Below are 26,969 nucleotides of genomic sequence, written 5' to 3' on the forward strand. Positions count from 1 at the left end.
CCCTACACAAATGCAGTAAATTTATGAGCTCTCCAAATATCTGGCAATGCAGTAATCTTTTTATTAGAGCAATATTTAAATTTCACAAACTAGAGATTCATTAGTTAGTTTTCCATCTAATATAAAATCTCCCATGTTATAATATTATAATTAGATTTGTAACTTTCAGTGAAATCTCATCATTTAAATAATCATTTGGCAAGTTCTACAAAAATGCAGCTATAATAATTTAACTCCTAATAACCCTGTGCAAGTTCCTCACTGACCTACATTTCATATTTACCACTTCCAATGGAAATATGTAACTTCAAATAAAATATATTTTGACATTTTACCACAGACTAGTGAAAGAACTAAATTAAAGGGAAACTCTGTTACAAGCATGGCATTAATGATGTAACCAGGGATTAATTTGGGGCGGGGAAGGATCAAAAATGGCAGTTGAGATGGAAGTAATTTTATATTAATCCTGGTTTTGAAGATGTGCTTTAATGCACAGACTAACATCACAAAGGGCTCCTCTAGATTTTTTGTGTTCAGATCAATTTAAGTGGCTGCTGGGTGATAGTGACTCCCCCTAGATTAATTTACAAAGCTGCCAGTTTTGTACACAATGATTACCAAACCAGCTGTTACTTATTTCTTTACTTTAAGTATGTGAATGAACAATATCATCAGAATGACAAAGTTGTGCTATTAGATCAAAAACAATAAATTGGAAGAAAAGCTTGAATGTATTCATTAGTGTGAAGAGGTACAAATCATCATGCTTTTTATAACTAATTTTTAAACATGGTATGCTTACAGAACAAATTATATCGATACATTCTGATAAATATGACATTGTTACAATGTTTAAACATAATTGTCCACACTCAAATGTTAATTCCTGGTTGATGCTCCCTTTCATTTAATGCATCATAAGAATGATGAAGTGATGAGAAAGAGAGACCAAAATGTACTTTAAAAAGGATTTGTTAAGACTACGTCATAACATCTCTTGCAGTTATAGAGTACAGTTCCTCAGCCCCTCACATTCTAATTATGTGACTAATGCCGTGTGCTTCTCTAAGGCTTGATGGAATCACAGGGCAGCACTCTAAAATAGCAGAAGGCTCCCTCAACACAACTGTTATAAAATGATAATGTAGCACACAGTAGGACATGTAAGATAACATCATAGAAACTGCAGGGGTGAACAGAACTCTTACTGGTGCCAGGCTAGGACCACCTTTGGCTTCAAAGAGAACTACAGCCATTTTGGAGCCATTCAGGTTTCCTCTCGACTCCAAAGTATTTCTCCTGTAGATGTTCCAGTCGTTCACCACAGGGACTGGAGCTGAGAGTTTGTCTGATGTTGTTGCACTCCAAGAGATTGGCTATCTGCATTATCAGATAAAATACTCCAGTTGCTTTTTGGTTTCAGGGGAAGATGTCGTGGAGATTTTTGGGAACTATATTCAAGTTACATTTCCTGATATTCTGAAATAATCATGGGTCACCTTTAACCAAATTCAAGAATGCCACTAAAGCACAGTAAAGCATTTTGGTCCAGGTTCATGTATCTAATCAAGCAAGACAAATCTCTCTGCCAGCATTTATATTGGTCAGATTACCAAGACCTGAACTTACTGACCTTAAGATGCAGTGATGTTCTGGTGCTTTAATATAAACATGTCTCTTTGCAAATAAAATCCATAATCCCAGAACAAAGTCATTAAAAGTCCATTTCTGTTCCCTTCCCTCCTCCACAGTGCAGTCAGTAAATGCATTACATGGTCCTTAAAATTATGCAGTGTGAGAATTAGTGTCTGAACCTTTCATATGCTTGTAGAAAATTTTAAGTTATTTTACAAAAATGTTAAGTTATTTCAGATAAACAGTTTAATGCCTCTGCTAAAGTAAATACCAACTCACAGTTATAAAGCATAATTAAAGTTGAATGCTCCAAGCTGTTTTATAGATAGGTCACCAAAAATGGAAATTTTGGAAGGGGTGACCAAAAAGCTTGATTTTGATAAAAGAGATGGCTTTTACAGAGGGTCTTAAAGGAGGAAGTGTAGGTGGGACAATGAAGAGGTCTGTGTTGGGCCCACAGTTGGTTGAAGGACACAGTAGGTTGAAGGGAATGTACCACACACAAGTGGCCAGAACCAGAGGAACAGAGGATTACGGGAACTGTAAGTAAGGTTGGGCATTGGTTAAACAGGTACTAATGTAAGTTTTCACAGATAGGCATGGAGAGCAAGCAGGATTTGATGTAGGATGGGATTTGGGCCGTGGGATTTTAGACAATGTATAGAATGTGTAAGAGGACTGATATGCAGAAAAAAAACATAGAACTACTGAAACTTGGAGGTATCAGAAGCTTAAAATTACAGACGGCTTGAGGCCAGGAAATATTAAAGAGATGAAAGCAATATTTACAATGGAATGAATACATCGCTGGACACTTAGCTAAACATCATATAGAATGTCAAGACTACAAACTGTGTTCTTCAACCTTAGACCTTGGCCAACAGTTGGAATTTGTAGTATAAATATGAAGACTGTGCTAGCAGACATTGATGATAGTTTTGGGCTGTGATGTTTGATTGGAGAAAATATGGCCTCATCAAAGCCTGGGGCCTAGAAATTCAAGGCTTCTTGGACAGTTAGGTATTACTGGCTTGTAATGAAAGTGTGCTTCCTGCCTGTCGTATTGACAGTTCAAGGCACTGCATCTGTAATGTGGGGACAGTACAAATTACTAAGCCTCCAATATTGCACCCAAGATACTTATCTTCATTACAACCCAGAAGTGCATGGCATATATTTCAGGCAAATTAACCATCCAGGGCCTGTTCTTGAAACAGTTGTTAGGCTCTTTGCATGTATGGTAAAGGTATTTAAAGCCTGTTTGAGTTTTCCTTTGTAATATTAACTTTCTCTCAATATATGTAGCAAGTTAACAACGTGACACAAAGTAAAAAAGAAAGAGTTCTGGTGTGAACCATGGTCTGTGTTGGATAAGCAGACCTTTAGGTTGGAGTCATTGTGGAGATCCCAGAAGCCTTCCAAGTGTCCTGAGCCTTGTGAGGAACTCTCCTCACCTTGTTTTCTCTATTCCCTTTGATTGAAGATTGTTAGGAAACCATTGCAGTTGCCTTTGATGTTCTACACACTTGAATGAATTCACAGTCCTGACCCATAGGTGTAGGAAGGCCATTCAGGTGTGAAAGCAGAATGTTGCCAATGCACATAGAACTCTATTTAACACACATGATTTCACTCATGGAGGAAAGCATGAGAACAGGACAAAACTGGGGTAGTGAAGCATCTTAGCAGTTGTCCAGTTGTGGCTTTATTTATTTATGAGTCTCCAATAAAGCTGCAATGCCAAATAAGTTTTTGAAATTTTTATCTATTTAGATCAGAAGGAAAAAAACATGTCAAACATTTGTCTTTTGAATAAACCAAATCTGCATTCAAGAAAATATTCACTGTAATATCTTGTATAAATTATAGCTGCCCACATCGTCTTGGGAGGTTTGAAGGAGTGGGAAACTGTTGCTAAGAAGCTGGGACTAATTAACGTGCTGTAGATTTGCCTTTTAAAATTTTGAATGACATGGAACAAGACCAGCAAAGAGTTTCCCAAATGCTACTGTTCTCACCTCTATTTCGTAGACTTCTGCCTGCCTTGTGACCCAACTTTTCTGGATAAATTGGCTCCAATCTTACGTTGACCCATGTCAGCTCAAGAACAACTTTTAAATGCAATAACCATTTGTTCAGCAGGGATTAGCATTCTGTTTGTTTCTGTGATCTCAACTGGGGTCCATAACATTCAGAAAATGTGAATCTGCTAACATACTTTGCTTTCAGTGACAGCAATAATTTACGTTTGAGATATCGAGTGAAATTTATGTTAATTTTCTTTGTAAAGAGAGCTCTCTTACGCAATCATCGCCAGCTGCTGGTCTGTTGAGCACTCATTTCCAGCAAATTTCACAGATTGTTTTGGTGAATTTTGTTTCAAATGTAGTGATAGACCTAACGGATTGCATTACACTGTTTACAATAATCTGCCGCATATATGTAAAACAGGCAATCACCAGAAATTTGGTGCAATGTAATTACAGGATTCTTAAAGGGATCAACCACTTGAAGAAAAAGATCATTGGTTTGGCTGAAGTTGCATTTATTGATCCCAGTTAGGGTTGTCACTTTTTTTTTCAATTGGTGCTCAATACCTTTGGTCTAATAACATTGTAAATGATGGCCTTGCACTTTACAGATTTGGACACAAGCTGCTGTGGCTATGGCAGACAGCAAACTGATTCTCTACCTCAAGTTTACCGCTGGCGTCCTGATGTTTAGATCATAAAATCTGATGGTGTTTATCCCTGTCAGAAAGCACACTGTGTACAAAATCATACAACAGTAAAAAATCAGACATGGACTGAAAGACAGAGGCTCAATGAAGTAGAATGATGAGTTGATAAATGGACAAATGCAAGATAAGTTTAAATAGTGGCAATGCAAACTGTGTTCCTCAGGGCACCATATTGGAAAGAGATCTGAGGGAACTGGACAATGGCTTACTGAAACCAACAGTCCATCATGCAGAAGCAGTAAAACTAACCAGTATATATATAAAAAAAGGAAGATACAGCCTGGCAAATGTATACACACACTGGATAAGTTTTAGTTTAAGCATAGTGTACAAAGCTAATCAGTCCCCACAGTAAGGATATCCAGGCATTGGAGACATTGTGGGGATGCTTGACCAAATTGTTACCTAGCTAAGACAGCTGAGTTATAAGGATACATGCAAGAAATATAGAATACAAGAACATAAGAAAAAGAAGCAGGAGTAGGCCAATCCCATCACTCAGTAAAATTATCACTGATCTCTTATTTTAGCGTTGCAGCCTTACCTTCTTTCATTATCTGAACTGATCTTATTCCTCCTGTAGAAAGCTCTAAGATATTCTTCTGAAGATGAGAGATATCAGAGGAGATATTATTTGAGTTTTTAGAACATTTAAAGGGATTTAACTTGCACCTTAATGTTATGTCTGAATCTACCAACAAATGCTAGAACTAAAGTATATGGACTCATGTTTGCAGGAAGAGAGGAGGAAATTTAGTTAAGATTTAATTATTTTGCTCAGCAGTTGTCAAATATGTGAAAAGATTGTAGTTAAGAGGATTGGTAAGATTTAAGGGAGAATTTGATAGATATTTGAGGGAGTGAGTAACTGATTGGAGATATTTGTTTATAAGACCAATCAAATGAAGCTCAAATTATTTTCCTGTGTTGTGCATTTGTGTCTGAAGTATAGAGTGTTTGCCATCAGTGTTTCTTTTAAAAGTGAATGCCACGAATAAACATGATTAATAACACAAATAGGAAAAGAGATGATCAATGACAAAAATACTTTCTAATTTTACTCCTACTGTCTTTTACCCCTTATATTTAAAATCATAGATACATACTTTACAAATATTTAAAAAGATCAATATTAAAAATCTATAGGCACACTTTTAAAGTGGAATTCAGTATGCTAATGACATTTTCATCCCTTTCTGCTCACCAGTACTCTCCACTATTTTTCTCTGCATCTAAAAGTGCTGATTCCTTACTGGAGAACAGTTAAACACATGCCCACCAGTGCCCATGTAATGTGGGCATACCTCTTTTACATGCTTCCACAGTATTTACTTCCACCTTCTCCTAGGAATCGCCGTAGCCAACCCAAGTGCTCTACACACTTGATGACCACACATAAACACTTCATGCAAGGGATGATGGATTGTACCAACTCAAGCCAATGTTCCCTTTGAGACCAATTGCAACAACAACTGCTGCTGCCATGGCCAAGATCAGTATATCAGCATTTATCAAATGAAGGATCATCCTGATCTCAATGGTGCAGCTACTAACAGGGTAGATGTATTGACTCATTGCAAATAGCTTCTTAATATTTGAGAAATTATATACTTTAATTACAACATTACTGAGGTGACATTTGATAACTGTACCTTTGCTGATGTTAGTTCCTTCATAGTGTCAGATGCAATAATCTCCTCGGGGAGTTTTCCCTACTAAGTCATTAGTTTACTGTTTTAAGAAAATGTAATGTAAAAATACATCCACAGAATTTGCCTGAATAAAGTGCTTTTAAATGAATCACTATGGTCTTTAATGATTGGATTTTTAATTGAGGGACTGATGATAAGAGTCATGCTTAAGCATAACAGTAAGGTATTCATTCCATCATAATTATGATCGAGGAAGTCTTCACTTTCTCATGGTTTAAACCCAAAGTAACCAAATCTCGCACAATTCTGTGTTTAAAAGCTCATTGAAAGAAACTAGTTATTGCTGAGCTCTCTCATCTGAGTTATAAGATGTGGAAGAAACAAGAACTAAATAAGTGGTAGCAGGAGTAGGCCATTGTGCCTACTTCGTCATTCAATAAGATCTTTTATCTTAGTGTTATTTTCCTGCATATATGCCTTGATATAAGCTCTAGAATCTTTATCTTGAGACTTGGGGCTCAGGGGAGATATTATTTGAGTATTGGTAATGTTTAAAGGGAGTTAACTATGATCTTAATATGAGCCTTAATATACTTGTCCCTTTCTCCACCAGGAAGGAATGGATTACCAATATGCATCATAAGGAAATTACAAGTTAACGAGTCACAGACCGACAAGTTGCACAGATAGTGAAAAAAAACGCAGCTCCAAAGAGCAAATTGCACGAGTTATTTGACCCTAGTGTGTGAATAAGACTCTTAAGTGCTTGAATCCATTTTCACCACTGGATACCCATTCTGAGCATTCTTTAATCGAGTTATGTTGCAGAATGGAAAAAAATGTTTATAAAAGTCTGCATCAAAGGACAGCTGATTGACTCTGGTCTTGGTATTGGATACACTGGCAGCGAACGCAGAACTTTCCCCAGACAGGAATGGAAGAGATTTGCTTTGAAAGTCCCATACGCTTGGTTTATATTTAAGCAGAGTGTAATCTACCAGGTAGTTTTGTCCAAACATGTTTCATTTCACATCGATGTAGCTATCCAGATACTGCTTTAACCAGTAATGTTCGAATAATGACGGAAATATAAAGAAGCGCCCCGGGGATCAGGACTTTTCAGGACCCCCCAAAAAGTCCGCTTACATTTGGTTACAAATAACACATCTCATAAATTGTGCGTCCCCCAAAAAAACTCCAAACCCCGCCTATTCCTGCAGAGAAAAATGACTGGCTCCGATAAATTATCAATTTAGTTTATTGCTCAATATTTGGTGATTGAAAACTTAATTAACCAAACAGGAGTTAGCGACATGTCAGGACACAGGGCAATGTGGGGCTGTCACCAAGCCAATGGTTCCAGAACAGAGGCTGGGCTTTTGTTACCAATGTAAAACGAGTGAGAAACAGTTATTTAGAAATGCAACACCCAGTCAAAAAAGGGGAAAGCACCACAAAAATACACTGCATACTTTTGTGTATACACGCACACAAGCATATACACACGTAAAGCATTTTAGAACCGCGCCCTACGAACTCAGAGATAATCGCGTGTTTATCCTTCCAAACTCACGAACGTCAACCTTGTGGATCATCGTTTAGTGAAAAGCAGGTAATGGTTTCTCTGCAGTTCGTGAGAACTTCGGCAACATAGTCCTTAACCCTTTACCTGCCAGGGCATTTCACTTCGTCGGATTGTCCTCAAGCCCTCTCTTGTTTTAAATCAGTTACTCAAGGTTGGGGGTTAAAGCAGTGGTCTAAGTAATCATTAAGAGGTTGATGTTTAAGACGACCCCTCATTCAAGGTAGGTATAACTACAGCTTACAGTCCAGATTCTTGGAGGTAATAGACTGTAAGAGTCCTGGGCCATTTTTATGAGACGAAATTTTCAGCGTATTTGAATCTGTTTTTTTTTAAGAAACTAAAACAGATAAAAGTTTCTGAATAGGTTGTAAGTTACGAGTTATTGCGAAAGCCTCAGTGGGACACGTTTTAAAACGCGGAAAAAAATCGATGTCAAAATTCCAGTTCGGGATCAGACGATTCAAACTAATTGTAGAAAGCAAAGAGAGACGCGAGCTTCCAACTTTTTTTGTGTGTGAAATAATTGTCATGTAAGAATCATTGCAAGAAAATAAAGCTGGAGCAAGTCTGATCCGCAGCCTCGTGTAGAAGGCTGGTTACATAGCGATGCCTCCGTCTATCCCACTGCCTCTGTGTGCCTGAGCCAGAGTTGAAAAGGGCTGGAGTTTTTTTTCGCGTGTGTTGTAGTCATTGAGCAGCACGGGGTTTGTCTGATCATTACTTTCACATACAGTTCCCCAGTTAAGAATCGTGCAATTTCACGATTGCGCCGAATGAGGGAGGGGGGCATTCTGTACTTCCGCTCCCCACCATTCTTCCCCATCCTCTGATGCTAGCTGCGATTGTAAAGGTAATGTAATCCAGATTCTTACTGAGCGCACAGAGGGAGGAAAAAATGTTTGAAAACGTCACGTCTACCGATGATCACGTTTACGGATCTTCAATTATCCCTTACCATGAAGATAGGTGGCGTACGTTTCTGCGGCCGCACTTCAGGGACTCTCTTTATAGAAAAATGTCATTCCAACAAGCGGAACACGTCAGTCCGTCCACAGGTTGTGTTTCCTGGTGTGGGAGACAACGGAGCGATCAGTTCCAACCTGCACAGCAGGAATAACGGTCCTTCCTCAAGTCTTTAAAGGTTTTCCCTCTTCTCCCCCCCCCTTTAAAACAAAACCTCGACTTCTTCATGCTTCTTCATCTTCATGCTGCCGATTTCTTACCAGACTTAACAAACAACACAGCCAGGACGGAGCAGGTATTTTATTCATATATATATATTCATAGATATATATATATATACATCTGTAAATATGTATCTGTGCATATATAGCTTTTAAGTGCAGTTATTATAATACGCGAGGGGAATAAACTTTAGTGAATTTAATCCGCTCTTTCTCTCCTCTGAATGTTGTGGGTGCAAAACTTTGTCAAAGTACCTGAGGTCCAGGTGTTAAAAAAAGGTGCTGATGAACAAAAATAAAACGAGTCAATCAACTGATTTGACTCCTTTAGAACAATATATAATTTCCCCCCAGCTCTCCTGTGTTTCTGGAGTTGCGTCTGTAGTTATTTTAGGAAGGAATGGGTTATTGAAATATACCGTTACCTGCTACGACAGTGCGAGTCTTTCGACGCGTCCCATGTCCTCGTTGTGTGGTTACAATTTAGAGGGAATTTTCGACGGATTTAAACGCTCGGTATTGCTTTTATTATTATCTGGAAATTTTCGGGGGGAAGTCACATTTTACAAGTGAAGGACTCTCCGTCCCTTACTGCTGCAGATGGATTCGTTGGCAAAACTTTGGATCCCTTTCTGAACTGTGCCGTGTTTCTAGTTTTTCTCATCGCATTAATTATCCCAGAACTTCAACAAGGGGGTCGGCAAAATCTGTTGTAATGATAAAAGTGAAAGTTGGGCGCATATTTAAGTTGAATCATTGATAAAGTCAGTTTGATCAGAATTCAGGGGAGCGGATGGTGTAAAAAAAAGTATGATTCATTGTGTAGGTGGTAGTCGAAATTGTTTATTTTTTCCCTTTACTCGAATAAGTAAAAAGAAAGTACAATTGTTACGTATGGCATAATGATGGCATTTTTCACTATGTCATGCTTGGTCGCTTATGTGACTTTATTACATAAGATAAGTCAGACGAGCCATTTTTGAGTGGTCTTTTGTTGGTATTTTTTAATTTGATTATGTGGCTTGTGGTTGGGCTTTCATATATACAATGTACACGAGTAAATATTAGCTATTTAGCGTATAGTTTCTGGGCGCTGATGGTTTATCTGATGCGAACCTTTTTAAGAGTAATGACTGGATTCCCCCTATTTGTCAGTTTCGTTTCAGTTTGAATTCACAACAAAACATTTTTTTAAAACGCTTCCTGCCACCATTTGCACGCCGTAAATCGTCCCACTTTAAGTAAAAAGAAAAGAAACATCTGTAAATTTGGGGGAATTACCAGATCCATGTCCTATTACTGTTACAACATTGCCCACATGGGCCGGAATCACCTTTAGTTACTGGGGTTGTTTGATGCTTTGGGCGGTGTGTGAATGTGTGTGTGTGAGAGAGAGAGAGAGCGCGAGGTGGGGGTTGGGGAAGAGGTGAAACGGGCACAGGGGATATTCGGTTTGGGGAAGAGAGGGTGCAAAGAGTAAATAACAGCAGGTAAAAAGTGTACATTCCAAAAAGGGCGGAAACGCATTGATTGACACTGAGTCTGATCTCAGCCGGCATCGTTACTTTGCCTTTCATCACCTCAGTTGCACATGTAGTTTAACGATTACACGTTTCCTACAGTCTGGAAGAATAAAAATCAAACATTTCTGAAGTCCTGCAAAGCAGCACGATGCTCACACAGAACCGAACCATCGACCGCCAGGGTCTTTCTCCCCCCCCCCCCACCTCTCCCATCTCGTAAGTCAGTGAGTCGCCCACGTTTCTCCCCTCCCTCCATCTCACTCAAACAAAAGAGTAAAGTGGAACAACACACTAAAAAAAAGCTTCTTAAAAAAAAGGTCATGCTTGATTCTAACAATATTGTCTTCTTTAAAATGCACTATTTAAAAGAAAACAGAGCCGGCTAATCTTTCCGTGTTTGGCTGGTTCCAGGCTTTCCGCTCTCGTGTAATGGCCCCAGTTTTGAACATTTTGAGATAAAGAGTTGTGATGTGCGCTCAGAGCTGTTGAGGGCGGACAGAGGTGCTGGCTTGTAGCTCCCTTGGAGCCACAGTCCGCTGAGTGCGCTGGTGGCCGGGGCTGTCTTTATTTCGCGGGCAGTATTTAAATGAGTACCGTAAAACACATTGTTGGCGTGTTGTGTTTTGTAAACGCTCCCTCTGTTTTTTTTCTCTCTCCGAAGGACCGTAAAGCGTCGTGAAAAGAGCCGGGGGGACGAGCCGATGCCGAGTCCTGGAATCTGATCAGACTCTTATCAATGAAGCAGCGGATCATGGCGGATGGCCCCAGGTGTAAGAGGCGAAAACAAGCCAACCCCAGGAGGAAAAACGGTAGGAGAGAGCACCTTCCCTTTACTGCAGTCGTTTCCCGCACAAAGTTAGCCCCAGATTATTAGCAGCGGCTCCTTTTTTGTGTGTGTGTAATGTTGATTGACTTGAAAAAAGAAACCTCCCCCAGTGAAAGTGCTGGATGTATGTTGTGTGAAAGTTACTCCTGTCCCTCGCTCTCTCCAATACATCGATTTGCCTAAAAGAGAAAACCGTTATGTGTCTCTTTTGTTTGTTTTCCAAGCGATCGTTTATTTATCTGAACTCTTCCGATTAAAAAGAGACGCCGAGACTCTGGCACCACTTCAATGTAACGGCACACACCTTCCATATATTTGTTAAATGTTTTAATACTTTCTGTCCGATCCGGGTTTTTTTTACACTGTCTCTCTCCTCTAAAGGATGGGCAACTTTAAAAAAAAAGATCTTTTGGCTCATATTTAAGGAAAGAAAAGCCGAACCGAGTTCTTTTTTTAATATAAAGAGCAAACCGCGATCTCTCCGTGTGTCTCTTGTTTCTTTAGATTTTGTTGTGTTGATGTTGTGTGGTGCGGGGACCGGGAGAGGAGAACTGATAACGGAATCAGAATAAAACGTTTCTCTTCTTGGTACCTAGATCTTTGTGTGTGTGTGTGTGTGTGTGTGTGTGTGTGTGTGTGTGTGTGTGTGTGTGTGCGTGTGTGTGTGTGTGTGTGTCCGCCTCTCTCTCTCTCTCTCTCTCTCTTGCCTCTTGCAGGATTTAAAGCTGTGCGTGTTTCAAAATCAGGCTTTGTTGATGGGTTTATTATTCATGTTCCCACCTCGCACAGGCTCAAATGTTATGCCGCCAGCTCGACATTTTGTGCAACATTCATTTCATCATGTATGTCGCTCCCCCCCCCCCCCACCTCCACCACCCCACATCCCCATCCGCCCCCTTGCTGGAGATGTTTGGCTTCATCAGTAAATAAAGTGTCCGTGACAATAGCAGAAAAAGAGGGGAAAGGAATTGCGAGTTTCTATTTAAAGTACTGGCCATAGCAACTGGACGGGGAAGGCGATGTGTGGTGTGTTTGCAGATTACCTTGCCCCCCGTACGCAGTGTCCTTTAGCAGATTAAAGTTATTGATTTTCTCCTTTTTTTGTTGTTATACCAAAGACTGAGTCTGATTCCCTTCTTTTTCTCTTTCCCTCTTCCTAACCAAGTATTCCAGAAGCACGTTGCTGGTGTCAGGAGATTTAACCAGAGTGAACCCCCACCCCCAAACCCCACCACCTTCCCCCTTTCGTGTGCATTTGTTAGCGTGTGCCCGAAACATGGGAACACGGAATTAGAAACCAGTGTTAGGAAAAGGCAAATTAAGATAGGGATCCTTTTTTAAACCGACATCCCTTTAAGATCAGTGGCTGGATATCTGTCGTGACCAAGTTTTCTTGAGTGCCCCGCTTTCCGGTTATTTTAAAGACATGATTCCACCCCCCCCCCCCCCTTTAGACTTAATCCACATCCCCTCCCTTTTCTTCCTGTTCTGGTCGCTAGTGAAGAGCGGCAGGTAAAAACGCTTTCCATTTACTCCCGTGTCATACATACATCCAAACGCCTTTCCCTTGGGGGAACCGCCTGCATTTATCACAGTCGTTTGCACGAGAAGGTTTTCTTTATAATATATATTTTTCTCTCTCCCCCCAACACACACACACACACACACACACACACACACACACGCACACACATGCTCCACGCCTCTCCTGGAGTCATGGAAAGATGTCAGCTCCTTGCTTGTGCATCCGCTGATAGCAGTATTTGAAGATGTTATCAGGACTATATGTATTGCAGGAAAGAAGGGGGGGGGTGTGTGGAGGAGATGTTGGGCTGCAAGTAATTGTATGTGATCAGGCAGGAGGGGAGTGAAAATACCAAGAGGGAAAAAAAAATATCGAACAAAAGGCAGTGTCATTTTCAGTCACAACCCGAGTCAGATGATTACTGACTCATCTGTAACTTTGAAACACTTTTACTTTAAGTGTTTTGTTTCAGGACTCGGGAGACCGGCGCTTACTTAATAATTTATACTTTGGGTAACTTTGATTTCCAGTTAGATCAAAGGAAATCAAACTGCTTTTTAGCAAGTGAAATTGATGTGCATGTAGCAATTTCGCAACTGGTAGCCGCGATGCCGTTATTGAGGGTGTAGTTGCTCGGTGAAAATAAAGTGTCCTTGTCGACTTGGTTAACCCTTCGCAAGGATATTTTGTTGCAGTTCTCTCTCTCTCTCTCTCTCTCTCTCTCTCTCTCTCTCTCTCTCTCTCGCTCTCTCTCTCTCTCTGTTCCCTTACCCCACATACCTCGCCACTCCCAATTTACACAGGTCCTGTTCATGACTCTCCCTGCGAATACTCGTGTTCTGCTGAGAGTGCTCTTTGTTCAAAACAGAAATAGTGCCCACTATGTTTAATCATTAAGTAGGGTTGCCGGTTTCACCTCCCACATATGCTTATGGTCGTTTTATATATTTACTGTTCGTGTCCCATCCGTCAAAGTGATCACTTCAGTGAAAGCCTTTAAAACTGAACAAGATGATCCGAATTCGTGTCGGAGAAAAGAAGTTAACTTAAATCTGGAGAAATGTTTTAAAGAAAGTTTGGATCTTGTTTTGAAGTGGAGTTGAATTGCGCGAGGTGTTTGTGTTTAAGCATCCCATGTTAGTTAAAAAAAACAAATGCAGATAGAACAAAACCCGCCGAATTCTGGGTGATCTAACTCTTAAAAAATTGCCGAGGGTTTTCCAGTTGAGGAGGGAGCGAGAGAAAAAATAAAAAGGCCATGGGATTAACTGTTGTGGGCCGACACTGCTGTTTCTGTTGAGCGACGTTAAACAGTGAGCCTATCATCATGGTCGACTGACCCAGTGTATGTCTCAGTCCAGTTTCGGGAGTCTGCCCTGCTTCAACAACAAACTTAACACCCCCACATAACTTGTGAAAGAAAGGTGGAAGAGTGGAAGGGGGCAGCAAAGTTTCTGCTGACAATGGGAAAATAAGCATCACTCAGGAAGCCCGAGAAGCCTTCACCAGCACAGCTCAAACACTGTTGCAATACTTTCATCAGGTGTTGCAAGTAACAGCCAACTGTAAAAGCTGCACTTGGTTGCCATTTACAGCTACCCCAGTGAGCAAATGTGAGGGAACTGGCTTTGTTAATCTAGATTTTATATTATGCATAATAAAAGAGCAAAGTGGACATAATTACAGGCAACCGTCCAGTTTATTTTTTCAGGTAATAAAATCACTCAATAGGATTGTGAGGATTTATTCCCCCGCCCCCTCTACTTACCTCAAACCAGTAGCCATCCATCATCAGCAGTAAACACATTAGTAAAGGATCTTTCCCTTCTGTTAGGATATATTGATCATTGTCAATAAAGGTACATTGGAGGAATGGATTGAGAGTAAAAGACCAGATGCTGCGAGCAGAGTTTTGTGTCTGCATTCATGCTGAAGGTAAAAAGGATAGGCAGAGATTCATTTATAGCAACATTGCTTTCAAGACTTAACAAAGGCAGATTCTTTCCAATCCAAACATTTTAGCCCGCTGTCATTAGTCCTGGCATTGTAGGTGCACTTTCACTAAAGGGGAAAGAAGAGAAAGCTTTCTGAATATCTTCTTTTAAAGCCTGCATTTTTTTCGCTCCTTGCGTCATTTCTAAGAAAGGTACATACTATTTTGCGCCTGTTATCAAAGCACAGAGAGAGAGAGGGAGAGAGGGAGAGAGAGAGAGAGCAGGTTTGCAGTGATCACAGACAATTGATTGTCAGGACTAATGTGTTTCATTTACATGTTTATAACGTCAATAGTGCTAGGGTGTCCACTGCACTATTCAGTCCACAATCCCACAAGGGTGCAATTGTCTGTGCGTCCAAGACAGACACCTTTCCTGATGGGCTTTTAGTTGGCTTTTTGAGCCTGTTTAAAAAATAGCAGAGAGGGGGTGGGGAGAGGGATCGAGTCAGGCTGGCTGCTATGGCATTACTGTTGAAAGAAAGATTCTTTGCTTAAAGCGTGTAACATAATTAATAAAGATCTTCCGACACTTAATTGCTGATGGGTTGAGCAGATGCATGCAGGATCATTTGGAAAAAAAACCCAAGCAGGGTTTTCAAAGCAAAATAATATGTTGTAGCAGAGACTATTTTTTCGTTTTTAAAAGAAAACTTTGTTATTTAAAAGTGTGCATATGCATGTTATTGTGGGAAGAGTTATTTATTTTGTTGTCTCTGAGAGTTCTGCCTAACGGGAAAATATGCACAGCAGAGGTACCGTTAGCTGAACTCTGACACTGCGGTCTTTTAAATGCCTTAGGTATGATTTCACTTTCACTCACATCAATGGTGACCTGAATGCCTTTCATATCTGATCCGCCGTGTCTCTCCCAGTAAACATCCCCTGAGGGGAGAACAAAGAAAGAGCTTCTTCTTCTTAATCACAATTCAGCCCTTTCACCGCCAGCAGGCTAAATTTGCATTCGGCATCAAGAACAAGATGAAAAGAAAAGTGAGAGGGAAGGAGAGAGGGAAAGAGAATGGAGGGGAGGGTTTGGTGTCGAGGAAAATAGCTTAGGTGTTTGGAAAAGCTAACTGGGCTTCCCCTGGTTACAGCCTTACATGGCTAGCAGTCTCCCCTGTCCGTGTAGCCTTGGCCTGCATGACGGATAGATAATGTTTCAGGATGGCATGCCTGTACTATTCGTGGCCACTCGCTTTAACACTTGAGCAGAACTGTCTAAAGAGGATCAAATTCTACTCCCGACTCTGCCGTGTCTGAGGTCAGGTGTATGTCCTGAAAATGCCTGCTTTACAACATTTTGTATTGTGTCGTTGAATAGTACCACAGTTCAAAAAGAATAATGTGAGAGAATCTGGATTTTTTTTCCTCCCCCAGGCATGAAAGAAATATTGTAACAACCTCTATTTTAGTTTCAGTTTAATTTTACCAGATCAGGAAAAGATAGATTTAAAAAAAAATAAAAGTACTAATTCAGCTTGTATGGACCAACACAAATCGCGCTGAGACGACATTCCGCTGTACACAGCCAAGCTATGGTCACAAAGTTCAAGGTATCTTACAGCCATTTAGTTAGTGAAGTTGACAGCTATAGTTCAGTTGCCACCTTTATCACAAAATCTTAAAAGGGCAGTTTTTTCTTTGCAAATTAAGCTTCACCAAAATGTATAGGCAGCCAACCATACGTATTGGGCGAACCAATTGGGGCAATTAGCAGCAATTAATTGGCTGGGTTGGACTTGGTGAAATTAACAAGAATGTCATTTTCAAAACCAGAGATAGAGCAGATTTAAATCACTCTCTTTGAAAAAAATATATATGCCTTTCCGGGAACTGTGTGTAATGTATTGCTTTTTTTCACATCTGGGTACCTGCATAGAATGAAACACTGCGAATGCTGGTTAAGGTTTGGAGTAATTTCGGAGGACTGTTGTCGAATGAATGTAGCCGACGCGTCGATTTTTGGAAGGGGTTAAGGACTACGGGATGGGCTATCTCTTTTACCTTTCCCTTTCTGTTTTCTCTCTCCGCCGTTTCCAGCGGCTGAGGGTTTAAGCGGATTTACTTCAACGAACATCTTAGGACACTTGTTGGGGTTGGGAGAAGTGGTGAAAGTCGGGAGCTGGTTGCAGAATAGAGATTTAAATGCACGGATGATTCTCTAGCCAGGCAGCAGAGGTGTCGGACCTCTGCAGAGACACTTACAAGCGAGTTAACCCTTCGAGGTTGCATACCCCGACACCAACCACCAGAGGAACAAAGGCAATAATGTTTCAGAGGGGTTTTATCGAAAAGAAATTTCTGTCTTAAAATAAAGTGTCATTGTGAACTTTATCTGTGGTACTTAGTGAGTTAAATGTCCATGTATCTGTACCGGGGCAACTTTGCAGTGTGAGAAAGTTGGGGTAGGAGATAAGAGCAAAGCGTTTGCTGTGGTAGCTATGAGCTACCTTCCTGCAGAATCTGATTGGTTGATGCAGATAAACTTCCCATTAAGGTGATCTGCCACTGAACTGGGCATCTTCTGTTTAAAATCGCATTACCAAGAGATGAAAGGAGTTGAAATTGGACATGGTACAGAGCAGCGCGCGGCTCCTGCAGGGATCCCTGGGCTTGTTGACAGGGGGAGAGGGGGTTTAATAAATCTCCACTGGGCATTTGAAATCAATGGAGCTCAGCCTCTGATGGAACAATGTCCTGGGCGTGGGTGCTCACTCTAGAGAGTGGTAACTTGTTCTTGATTTCTGGTGAATTGCCCAAGGAAGCGGCGATGAGCGATTGCGAGAGTTTCTCCGAAATAGGTACCAGACTTCGGGAAATCGGAAGGTTAGGCAGGGTTTCATAGCGCTGAACACTTACAGGTGGACCGTTCAAAAAAAGCCGATTGCGAGGCTCCTCGATCCGATCATTCACCTATTCCTTGAAGGGTCAGGAGATAGGTCACAACAGGCAAAGTGATGTTCCATCACACAGCAAAGATGAATACAATTCGGAACGGAAACCAATTTAGGAAAACCTGCGATCTTTGAGCAACCCTGTCAGACCTTCAGAAATAAACTTGTCGTATCCCTTCCGACAGCAGGTTGCTACCGAATCAAAAAGAGGTGTCATTATTGGAGTTTGTGTGGACAAGACAACGGTTTCAGCTTATATGTAGTATCAACCAGTGCATAATGTTACCGAAGAGCGATTATTGCCATAGGGTGACAGCTTGCACAGGGCGATTTACAACGCATTCCTGGAACTGGCTGGAATAGTTACTGAAAAAAAAAGATAACCATAAAAGAGCAACTAGTTATATAAAAGAAGCGATGCAATTTTGAATTCATACCCGTTCATGGGGGAGACACAGTTTATAATATTGTGTGTGTGTGTGTGTGTGTGTGTGTGTGTGTGTGTGTGTGTGTGTGTGTGTGTGTGTGTTTGTTTTATATGTATGTACATAAAGCGAGGGAGAGTTGGCAAAACTATTTTGGAGGAGAAATGGAAAGTGACAGTGTGAGTGGAGTGAGCTGCTGCGGCTATCTTCTGCCCTGGGCTCTGTAGTGAAACACTAGTTTTGAGCTATAATGGTGACATACAGCGTTGTGTATTTGATTGTTAGGTGGAAGAGTACTTCTGGCAAGGTCATTGGCAGAGTGAACAATCAATAGCAGATCGACAGATTAAGATATCATGACATCTAGAATCCAAGCCATTTATTTATTTATTAACATGAATTTCAATACTTCATTTACTCTTACATGTAAACTTCATCTTTAAACTGTCTTCTTTTACATTTTCCCTCATGAAGTAGATAAGTTTCACCTCCATCATATCTTTTCCTTTCTTTTCACAAACTAAAACATGCACCAGGGCTATGAGCAGAGCGGTAGATATTCTGTCCTCAAGCACCTCCTATTGTAGTGACCATTAAAGATGTATGAAGCAGTGACACAGGGTGGCTTCAGAGCTGACCTTTACTCAATGGGGAAGTATTTTGACGCCGCCAGATCTCTCCCTGAAACAACATAAGTTGAGAAAATCATTCTCGATGAATCAAACTCTTATTTTAACAAAATCCTCATTATTTGGACTTCTCAAAACTGATGAAATTTCATTTCATGGCTGATATGTAAGTAAAACATGAATAAAATGCATCAAAGAGATAGATATGTCCATGCCTGCAAGTTTTTTTTCAATAGTCATAGAGTTATAGAGTTATACAAAATGTTGGGAGGACCATTTATTTATTTTAATAATTAAATGAATACTGGTTAATCTTGTGCAATATAATGCACAGGAGCCTGTGAAGCTTAAAGATAACTGTTTATTAAATTCTTTTAAGTTTATCTGGTCACAACATTCTGTGCTGTTAAATTGTGGTCTTGACCAGCACTTCCTCAGAGAGTAAGTGGGAACTGCATTGAAAGATTTGTCTTCTACTGTTTGAACCCCTCTGTACCTGCAGTAGAAAGTTCACATGTAAATGGCTCAGTGATTTCAGAGGTCTCACGGTAGTCTTCATTTGTTCTAAGACAGGAGTATCTACTTATACAATAAAGAGCCTGGGTGCATGTGCCTCTTTAATCTGGTGATGTATCCACATGCAGCTGTGCTCACACTGGCAAAGTTCAATCAAGTATCCCATCTTCAAAGTGTTTGTGTTTTTGATAATTGAGGTAAAGGTTGCAGCTCTTTCCTTCTTATAACAAAATACTATTTTGTTGCAGTTCCATGCATCTTTGTTTTTAATTTTTCATGTGGTTTTTTTTTATCGTAGATTTCAGTATACAGGGCAATATTCTCACCACTGTAAAATGATCGGTATTCAATAATGGGTACCTTTTTAGCATGCCGTTCCATATCAAGGGAGCTTCTGTCCTGGGAGAGGGAAGTTCCCAAGACATTACATGCAGTTTTCTTACTAGGAATGATTAGATACTTTGAACAATTTGCATGTCACAAGGATACCCACTTTGTGAGGCATTCATTGTCTTTCAAATTTCCTTTCATTTGACACTGGATAGATATCTTAACATTAAATGGTTTAATTGACAGAGATGGTTTATTGGTTAGTCACACACAGTGAGGCAAATGATCACAAACAGGTAACAGACTTGGAATCCAGCTTTCCTTAAGATGGGGACTCTTCAAACTCTACACTGGTTTGGGAAGAGAAAGCAAAGTTTACCTGAATGAGGAGTCTTATTTGTTTTAGAAACAAACACCAAAGAAAAGGCAGTGCAGAGAAGGTTAGTTCAGATGGCCCTTGTCAACTTAATGACTCTTGAAGATGCAACCGAACTGAATTCAACCTTTGTACCACTTTCTATGCCCCGATTCTAGTATCCAGCAGCCTTGCTAATCCAGCAGAATTTGCTTTCAGCAGATTAGTCAGCGTGTGAAGTCCTACTTGCATTTGGTTTAGAAAAAAAACACTCCATGATGTCCATTCAACGAACACATTTAGATTTGCCCAAATAATATGCAGGAACCACTTACCTTTTCTGCCCTCCAACACCTTTGAAACTAGAGGACATGTGTGTGTGTGTGTGTGTGTGTGTGTGTGTGTGTGTGTGTGTGTGTGTGTGTGTGTGTGTGTGTGTGTGTGTGCGCGCGCGCGCGCGTGCGCGCACACACATCTTTACATGTATGGAGTTGTTGCACATTGCTGTGCTAAACGGTAGCTGTTGCTAGCTACAGTACAGAGAGAGACACACACACATCTGTGGCTGGCAGGAAGGAGTTGTCTTCAGTAATTAATGTAATGAAATATTCATCTGCACTACCTTTTCAGTAGTCTCACAAATTAGGCTGTAACACTTAATGTCTGCACTGCCTCCGTTTTTATTATAATGGCAGGTTTTGCATCCGCAATTAGGACTTATACTGACAGTTACAATTTCCAAGGGATGGTAAACAGCATGGTGTATGAGAAGCGTAATCCACGTGCAAAGCCCCCATCTCTTTAACCTTGTTGTTTTTTGTGCAGAGGTTACCTTTTCCCGACAGTGCAAAATCGACTTGACATAACTGTTCATCAGTTTCAAGGTTCTCCCTCGAGGTATTTACATCAAATCAGCCCAGTCAAGCTTCAAGTTGAAATTGGCAGCCCAGAAACTGACAGGGTTGGGACTGGGAAAGAGACAGCACATAGGCAGCGAATTGACAGCAGCAGGGTGAAAGAGACAAAGCTTCTCGGCTTCTGTGGAAAAAAAAGATCAGCCCTAACAGTGCAGGTCAGCAGTGACACAAGGCACTTCATCAGTGCTAGTGTGTGGTTGTATGCTTTTTATTTTTGGGATATGGGGTTACATAGGGTAGTGGTGTGAGGTTGAAGGAGAGGAAGCAACAAATCTCACAATCTGGAGGCACAAAAAAAAGAAAGGAATTTGTTAAAAAAAACACCATGTTCTAAAGTTAAAGTGAAGGCTCGTGAAATTTTGTTTTTTCTGGTTTGTATGAGAGACCATGAAAAACAATTTAAAACTATTATCCATTTTAAATAAATGTTGTATTTTCTTCCTTTAATAGCTGAATGGTATAGTGATTGGTGGGATTTCTAAAGAGCAGCAAAGACCCTGGCCAATCTCAAATAGTTCCCTCGCAAAAGTTATTTGAACAGAAAAAAAATGGCGCAAGTAGATCTTATTCAGTTAAGTAATGTGTGTAGGGGCAAAATAGTTTAAAATGGTTTTAATAGACTTCCAACTAAAATTGTACCTTTTTTAATAATAACATGGTAATTGATAAAGTAAATAAAAGAACAGCCTAAGGTGTCCACTGTGATTCAAAGGAAATAAACAGCGGCCTTTAGTTCTCCATCGAGACACAATAGAAAGTTTTGGGTGTGTTGTGAAGAAAAAGTGCACAGACCCCCTCAGTTTCTGAATAGTTCTTTAGGGCAGTCGAATGGCTGAAAAATGTCTGTCGTATGTCCATTCAAGTAGTAAAGGTTCACCTTATAAGTTAAACGTTCTTTGAAATACTTTTCTTCAGCTCCGCATTTGACAGGCACTGGGCATCTATTGATGCCTTTTCGACAGGCAGTGTTGAGCTAAAGTGGTGTGACCAGAGAGTTTTGTTAAGCTGTGAACAAAAGATTGGAGATGCCTCTCTGGCATTGTCCACGCATATATAGGCCTTGTCACAGTTTTACTTGATTTAATGCTCTGGTTATTCTTATCTGCGCTTTAGACCTTTTTTTTCAAGGTGCAGGCAAGGAACTCTGTAACTAAACTGTACGAATTGAAGGATTGTTTTTTTGTGTGTCTGTGAGAGATGGAATTATAGTTTCCCTCAGGTTGCTGTTTTAAAAAGAAGTATTTGCTATGAGATTTAAATGTGGGGGGCGCTTCACAGAGGTAGTCAAGGGAAGCGTCTCTTGTCTGGAAAGCATGCACGGCAGGTCAGGGTGCGAATTTGCAGGGAGCCGCAGCCAGTGTAAAGCCCCCAGAAGCAGGTACTTTGTTCCCTGTCAAAAATCAAAAGCCACACCAGTTATGAAAAGCTTGGTGGCATTACGTTAAGTCATGACAGCTACAGTTGTCATAGTTTCCACAGCATTACATTATTGTGAATATCCCCAGAGAGGTCATGACACATTCATCTCCCCTTCAAATTCAAATGCTTACCCCGCCCCCACCTCCTTGAAAGTTGTCCAAAATTTGAAATAGTTTGCCATCCATGTAAAGTATTAGATCAACTGAAGTTACTATCTACTGAGAAAGAATAGCCTGTGCTATGTTTGACTCTCCGGCCAAAACCGATCTAATATTCAAGAGTTTCACTGTTAAATTACATTATATACATGCTTCTGAGGATGTTGTTAATTATGGAGTGAGTGAGAAAAGGAAACTGGACTATAAAAGACAGAGATATGAAGTAAAAGCACAGAGGACAAGATGGAAACCAGAATAAAAAGTGATACCTGCAAACAGATCCATTCATGGATAGGGTAGAGATACTTATAGATACACACTGTGGCATAGATACCATGTATATAAATACACAGATACATATGCATTGACACACAGGCTCTAACAGTCACATCCAAAAATATATCTCCTTACTTGTCATTAACATTGTGTGCAGCATCATCTGAGATTACTCTTTAGGAATATATATTAGAAAAACTCTCTATAAAAACGGCTTATCTTTGGAGAAAGGGATTTAACTTTGGGCTCCAAAAAGTAGAGGGGCTTAACAGTTTGAAAATGATAGTGAGATGTCTGGGTGAAAAATATCATCGGGATCCAAATAGTTAAAGACTAAATTTAGAGAAAGCCTTTTCCTTTACCACTATTCATCCCATCCCATCACTATGTCCTGCTTGAACAAACTGATAGTCCATGTTTTTTTAACACTTTTTAGGACTGTAAAATCAAAAACTGAAAAATCAGTAGTGTAAAATACCATGAATATTCATCCAAAGTGTAAAAGTTGCAAAAGAGTCAAATACAATTTTAAAAGAAGTTCCTTTCTTCCATCACTGGTATGCAAGTATCCCCAAAGCATGTATTTAAATAAAGTTGTGCCAGCCTCAACTCTCTTTAGTCCCACTCCCTCTGTTGAATATTTTGGATAGATACAAACACACATTATCCCTCAGTTTGAGAGGTGTTAGAAATCAAATTCGGTTTAGATCAAATGTTTAAAGTTGAATTCGTGCTTCTGTTACAAGCCAGACGGGAATAACATGACACTGATGATGTGTTTGTGGGGCTATGATCCAGTATGATCCAGTTATCAGTACCCTGTGGTGGGCAAAGAGATTCCTGTCCTGAGCCAAGAAGGTAAAAATTTGTTCTTTAAAAATAAATGTTCAGATGCACTGTCTGGGTCTGATCTATTTCTCTCTGGGTAGCTCACTCTTCCACTGAGGAGGTTGAAACTAAGATTTTGACATCACAAATGATTGGCTGTTTGTACTGTCAGTTATATTTTTCTCAAGTGGATTGACTGGCAAGTAAAGCAGGGAATAGCATCAAGAGTAGTACTGACTTTGATCCGAAGTTTGTCCACATTGATTTTACTTTACTGGCCAGAGAATGGAGGACAGGTTTGTTCATTGTGTTGTGTGGTTAACCAGACACTTCAGCTGGGCTGTAGGTTGTCTTGACACTCTAGCTTACCCACTTCAGTCTACCCTCAGTGCCCATGAAGTGGTAAGCTCCTCTGCTTATATAAAGGTTCTACTTGACATATGTCACATACAAAGATACCAAATGTCTGGCAGTGAGTTACATGGCTCAATCCAATGGTTCCAATGACATCATGATTTGGGAAAGCTAAATTTAAGTGGTTAATGAAAGCCAATACTGATCCTTTTTCATATTAGCGCTCAGACTCACAGTCAGCTGTTTGTTCATTTGTGTGCAATGGGTTTAATAACCTACTTTTTGTTTACTTCTTTTTAGCACATTCTCATGATACAGAGTCTGTGACAATGTTAATGCATCTTCATTCTAAGTACATACTTAATATCTCCTCGATGACAATCATCTTTCCATTCATAGCATAGTTTTTATTGTAGTATCAACATTTCCCCTCAGCAAGACTTGCTCCATTGACTGCCCTTTACACATTGCATGGACTATGTTGAACCACAATAATAGAAATTCACTCAAAAAGTATAGTTTTAATGACTTTAACATTCATATGCAACAATGTTTACAGCGAAAATATGCATCACTCTGTTTTGGTGCAAATGGAACAGCGGTACCTGCATAAATCACTCAATTTGGGATACGCTACATAAAAAGTAATTCTGCAAGATTTCTAAATTGTTTCTACAGAGACAATTGGTATCTACTTAGTAGTTTTTTCCCACAAGGTTTTACATCTTCTCCCACATGGCGGAATGACATTTTTATGTAAAGACATTTTAATAAAATACAGAGAAGTAATGGATTCTATGTAAAATAGCATCAGTGTTTGTTGAAATTGTTTGGCATTACATTGGTGATAATTTTCTAATTACTTATAGAAAGCATTTTGGTGAATATTTCTTAAAGGGACCTGACAAGCAAACAAAGTGAAACAAACTACAGTTTTTGCCTTAGATTGGGAGAGGACATCCAAAGGGTGCATATTGTAATAGTTCAGTATTGGAATGAAATTGATCTTGAAAGAAGTATGATCCCTACTTGATAGGATCGGTTCTCTGCTGTAAAATCAGTTCTACATGCCATTAGTATGGTATCCTAAATGTTTTTCTCCAAGCTGTATCTACTTTCTCTACATTCCCATATGAAGGAGTAAAATGTCCGCATTCTTATTATCCTCTCCAGCTAAGTTTGTTTAAACTGACTGAGCCGTTGAATATTAAACTCTCCTGATGCTATTACTTTTGTTGTTTAATAGCTTTGAGGATAATCAGTTTAAAAGTTTTGGGGTTAAGAATAAAATTGGTAATGAAGGACATTATTTATAGTTTTTGTTTAAAAAAAACTTTAAATTAAAATGGTGTTTGAAAAAAGTGCCTGGATTTGCAGGTACATCACAGGGAGATGTTAAAAATTAGCCCTCAGAGCAAGAGAAAATGTTGGATAATTTTAACAGAATTCAAATTGAGTATGAAGTCACTTTAGCTGTATGAAGTGAATACAGAAGTCAGAATTAAACTGTGACCGCCAAAATCCTTTTTTTGTGAATTAACGCATATTTTGATGTTTTAATTAATTTTTACATTATTACTTCCTCTATTTAGTAATGAGGCAAGATTAATTAATAATAATTATAAAAAGAGTAATGCATTCCCAGGAAGGTTATAATAAAGTAATTACAAATTAAAAATGGAATGTTGTAGTTTTACTTTGTGATGTAGGTAATGTGAAATAAAATAATTTAAGAGGAAAAATCTCTTTCATTTGCAATAACATTGCATCTTTTCACCCATATTCAGTACAGTTGATTAAAAACATTGATTATATTTAGCTTCTCTACCTTTGCACCAATAATATCTTGACCAAATGAGAAAACAGGTGCAAGTATATTTAAAAGTAAAATTGCAAATTAGCATTGAAAATTGGGAAATTGTCTGCAGAAATTGCTCTTAATTTCAGTCAGTGACAACATAATTTATCCCCCTCAAACACAAGATAGTGCTTAAATGAACAATTACCTCCTTCTCCACGTGCAGTCTGCAGGTGAAAGTGTTTGATAAATATTTAGGCTATGTGAGGATGTTTTCTCACATTGAATTTTGTCTAAGACTTGGAATAGACTTTTGCAGCATTAAATGCACGCAGGGAGCTAGCTTAATAGTTTCTTTTTTCAAGGTGGAGAAATAGATAAAGTTTTCTTTCTTCTCTGGAAGAAGTTAAGTTGCTTGTGGTGTGATCATTGCACGTAGAACCTGTTAACTCATTGTGGCAATCTGCACCTGAACAAGTGCTGAAATTGTTCCGCAGGCCTGCAGGACTTAATCCAAGCATGAGTTATGGGACCTTTGGTCTTTTGCTCTTCTGTTGTTATAAATCTGATTGTGAAAAGAACGTAAGTGTTGAATTGTTTTATTGAAATAACGTGAAATGTAAAGTAGATATGCCCTTACAGTAGATGGCTGTGAATAGTATCATATTTTAAGATTAAAGTGAGGCCAAAGAGAAAACTTCATGCAGCACCTTGGAACTGTGAAGGATGTCATTCACACATTTAAGTATATTTAGGTACGTCAAACTGATCAAAACCATTCCGGTACATGTGGACAGTTAGAATTTAATGCCATACTTAATAAAACACGTTAGAACAGTTTTTGGTTGGTTTCACTTGAGACATTACTACAGTGCTTGTGATCTGTTTCAAATAGCACATTTAACAGTACATTGTACATAAATGATACATTTATAAAATATACATTCTATTTAAATTTCATGATTATGCAATATATGAATGTACCAGTTTGCACAGTACCTTTGATGTGGTTTAAGTCAGAAATTTTAAAATGTATTCTGTAATACAAAATTCACACTTATGCAGTGTTTACTATTTTCCTCTTCCTCCAATTTTCTCCCCAGACTATTCCTCTCCTGAATGTAAAGACTCATGCTAGGGGACAGTTCCATTAAGTTCAGATGACCTCTGGTACTTCCCCCAAGTGGTCTTACAGGTGGTCTGTACAAGTGTGTATGATTATCTAGTAACTATTTAAAAGGATGTGTTTGTACTGAATGCATCAATTTAAAAAGGATGTTTATGTAGTAACTGTACTCTACCTAAATGGATGTCTTCCTGCAATATGCAATCTAGTTAAATATTTATACATAGTGTGCTCTACCTGAATATGTTAGTTTATATGATAGCTGTGCTTTATTT

The 26,969-nt window shown here is 39.4% G+C and overlaps 1 protein-coding gene across 3 annotated transcripts in view; it reads left to right on the forward strand.

Annotated features, from left to right (window-relative positions):
• Positions 1–7,310: 7,310 nt before the first annotated feature.
• The window catches only part of LOC127567635 (zinc finger E-box-binding homeobox 2-like), a 120,247-nt gene continuing 100,588 nt past the window's right edge, over positions 7,311–26,969 (forward strand). Inside the window, exons 1-2 of one of the 3 annotated variants that reach the window (XM_052010619.1) lie at positions 7,311–7,642; positions 10,984–11,131. In XM_052010619.1, coding sequence (XP_051866579.1) covers positions 11,059–11,131 — 73 coding nt within the window. In that variant the 5' untranslated portion in view covers positions 7,311–7,642; positions 10,984–11,058. Of the gene's footprint in view, positions 7,643–7,693; positions 8,874–10,983; positions 11,132–26,671; positions 26,777–26,969 lie in introns of those variants that run through there. The other 2 variants (XM_052010618.1, XM_052010620.1) reach the window with 2 other exon arrangements.

Source organism: Pristis pectinata, chromosome 1 (assembly GCF_009764475.1).
Source record: "Pristis pectinata isolate sPriPec2 chromosome 1, sPriPec2.1.pri, whole genome shotgun sequence".
NCBI classification, from domain to species: domain Eukaryota; kingdom Metazoa; phylum Chordata; class Chondrichthyes; order Rhinopristiformes; family Pristidae; genus Pristis; species Pristis pectinata.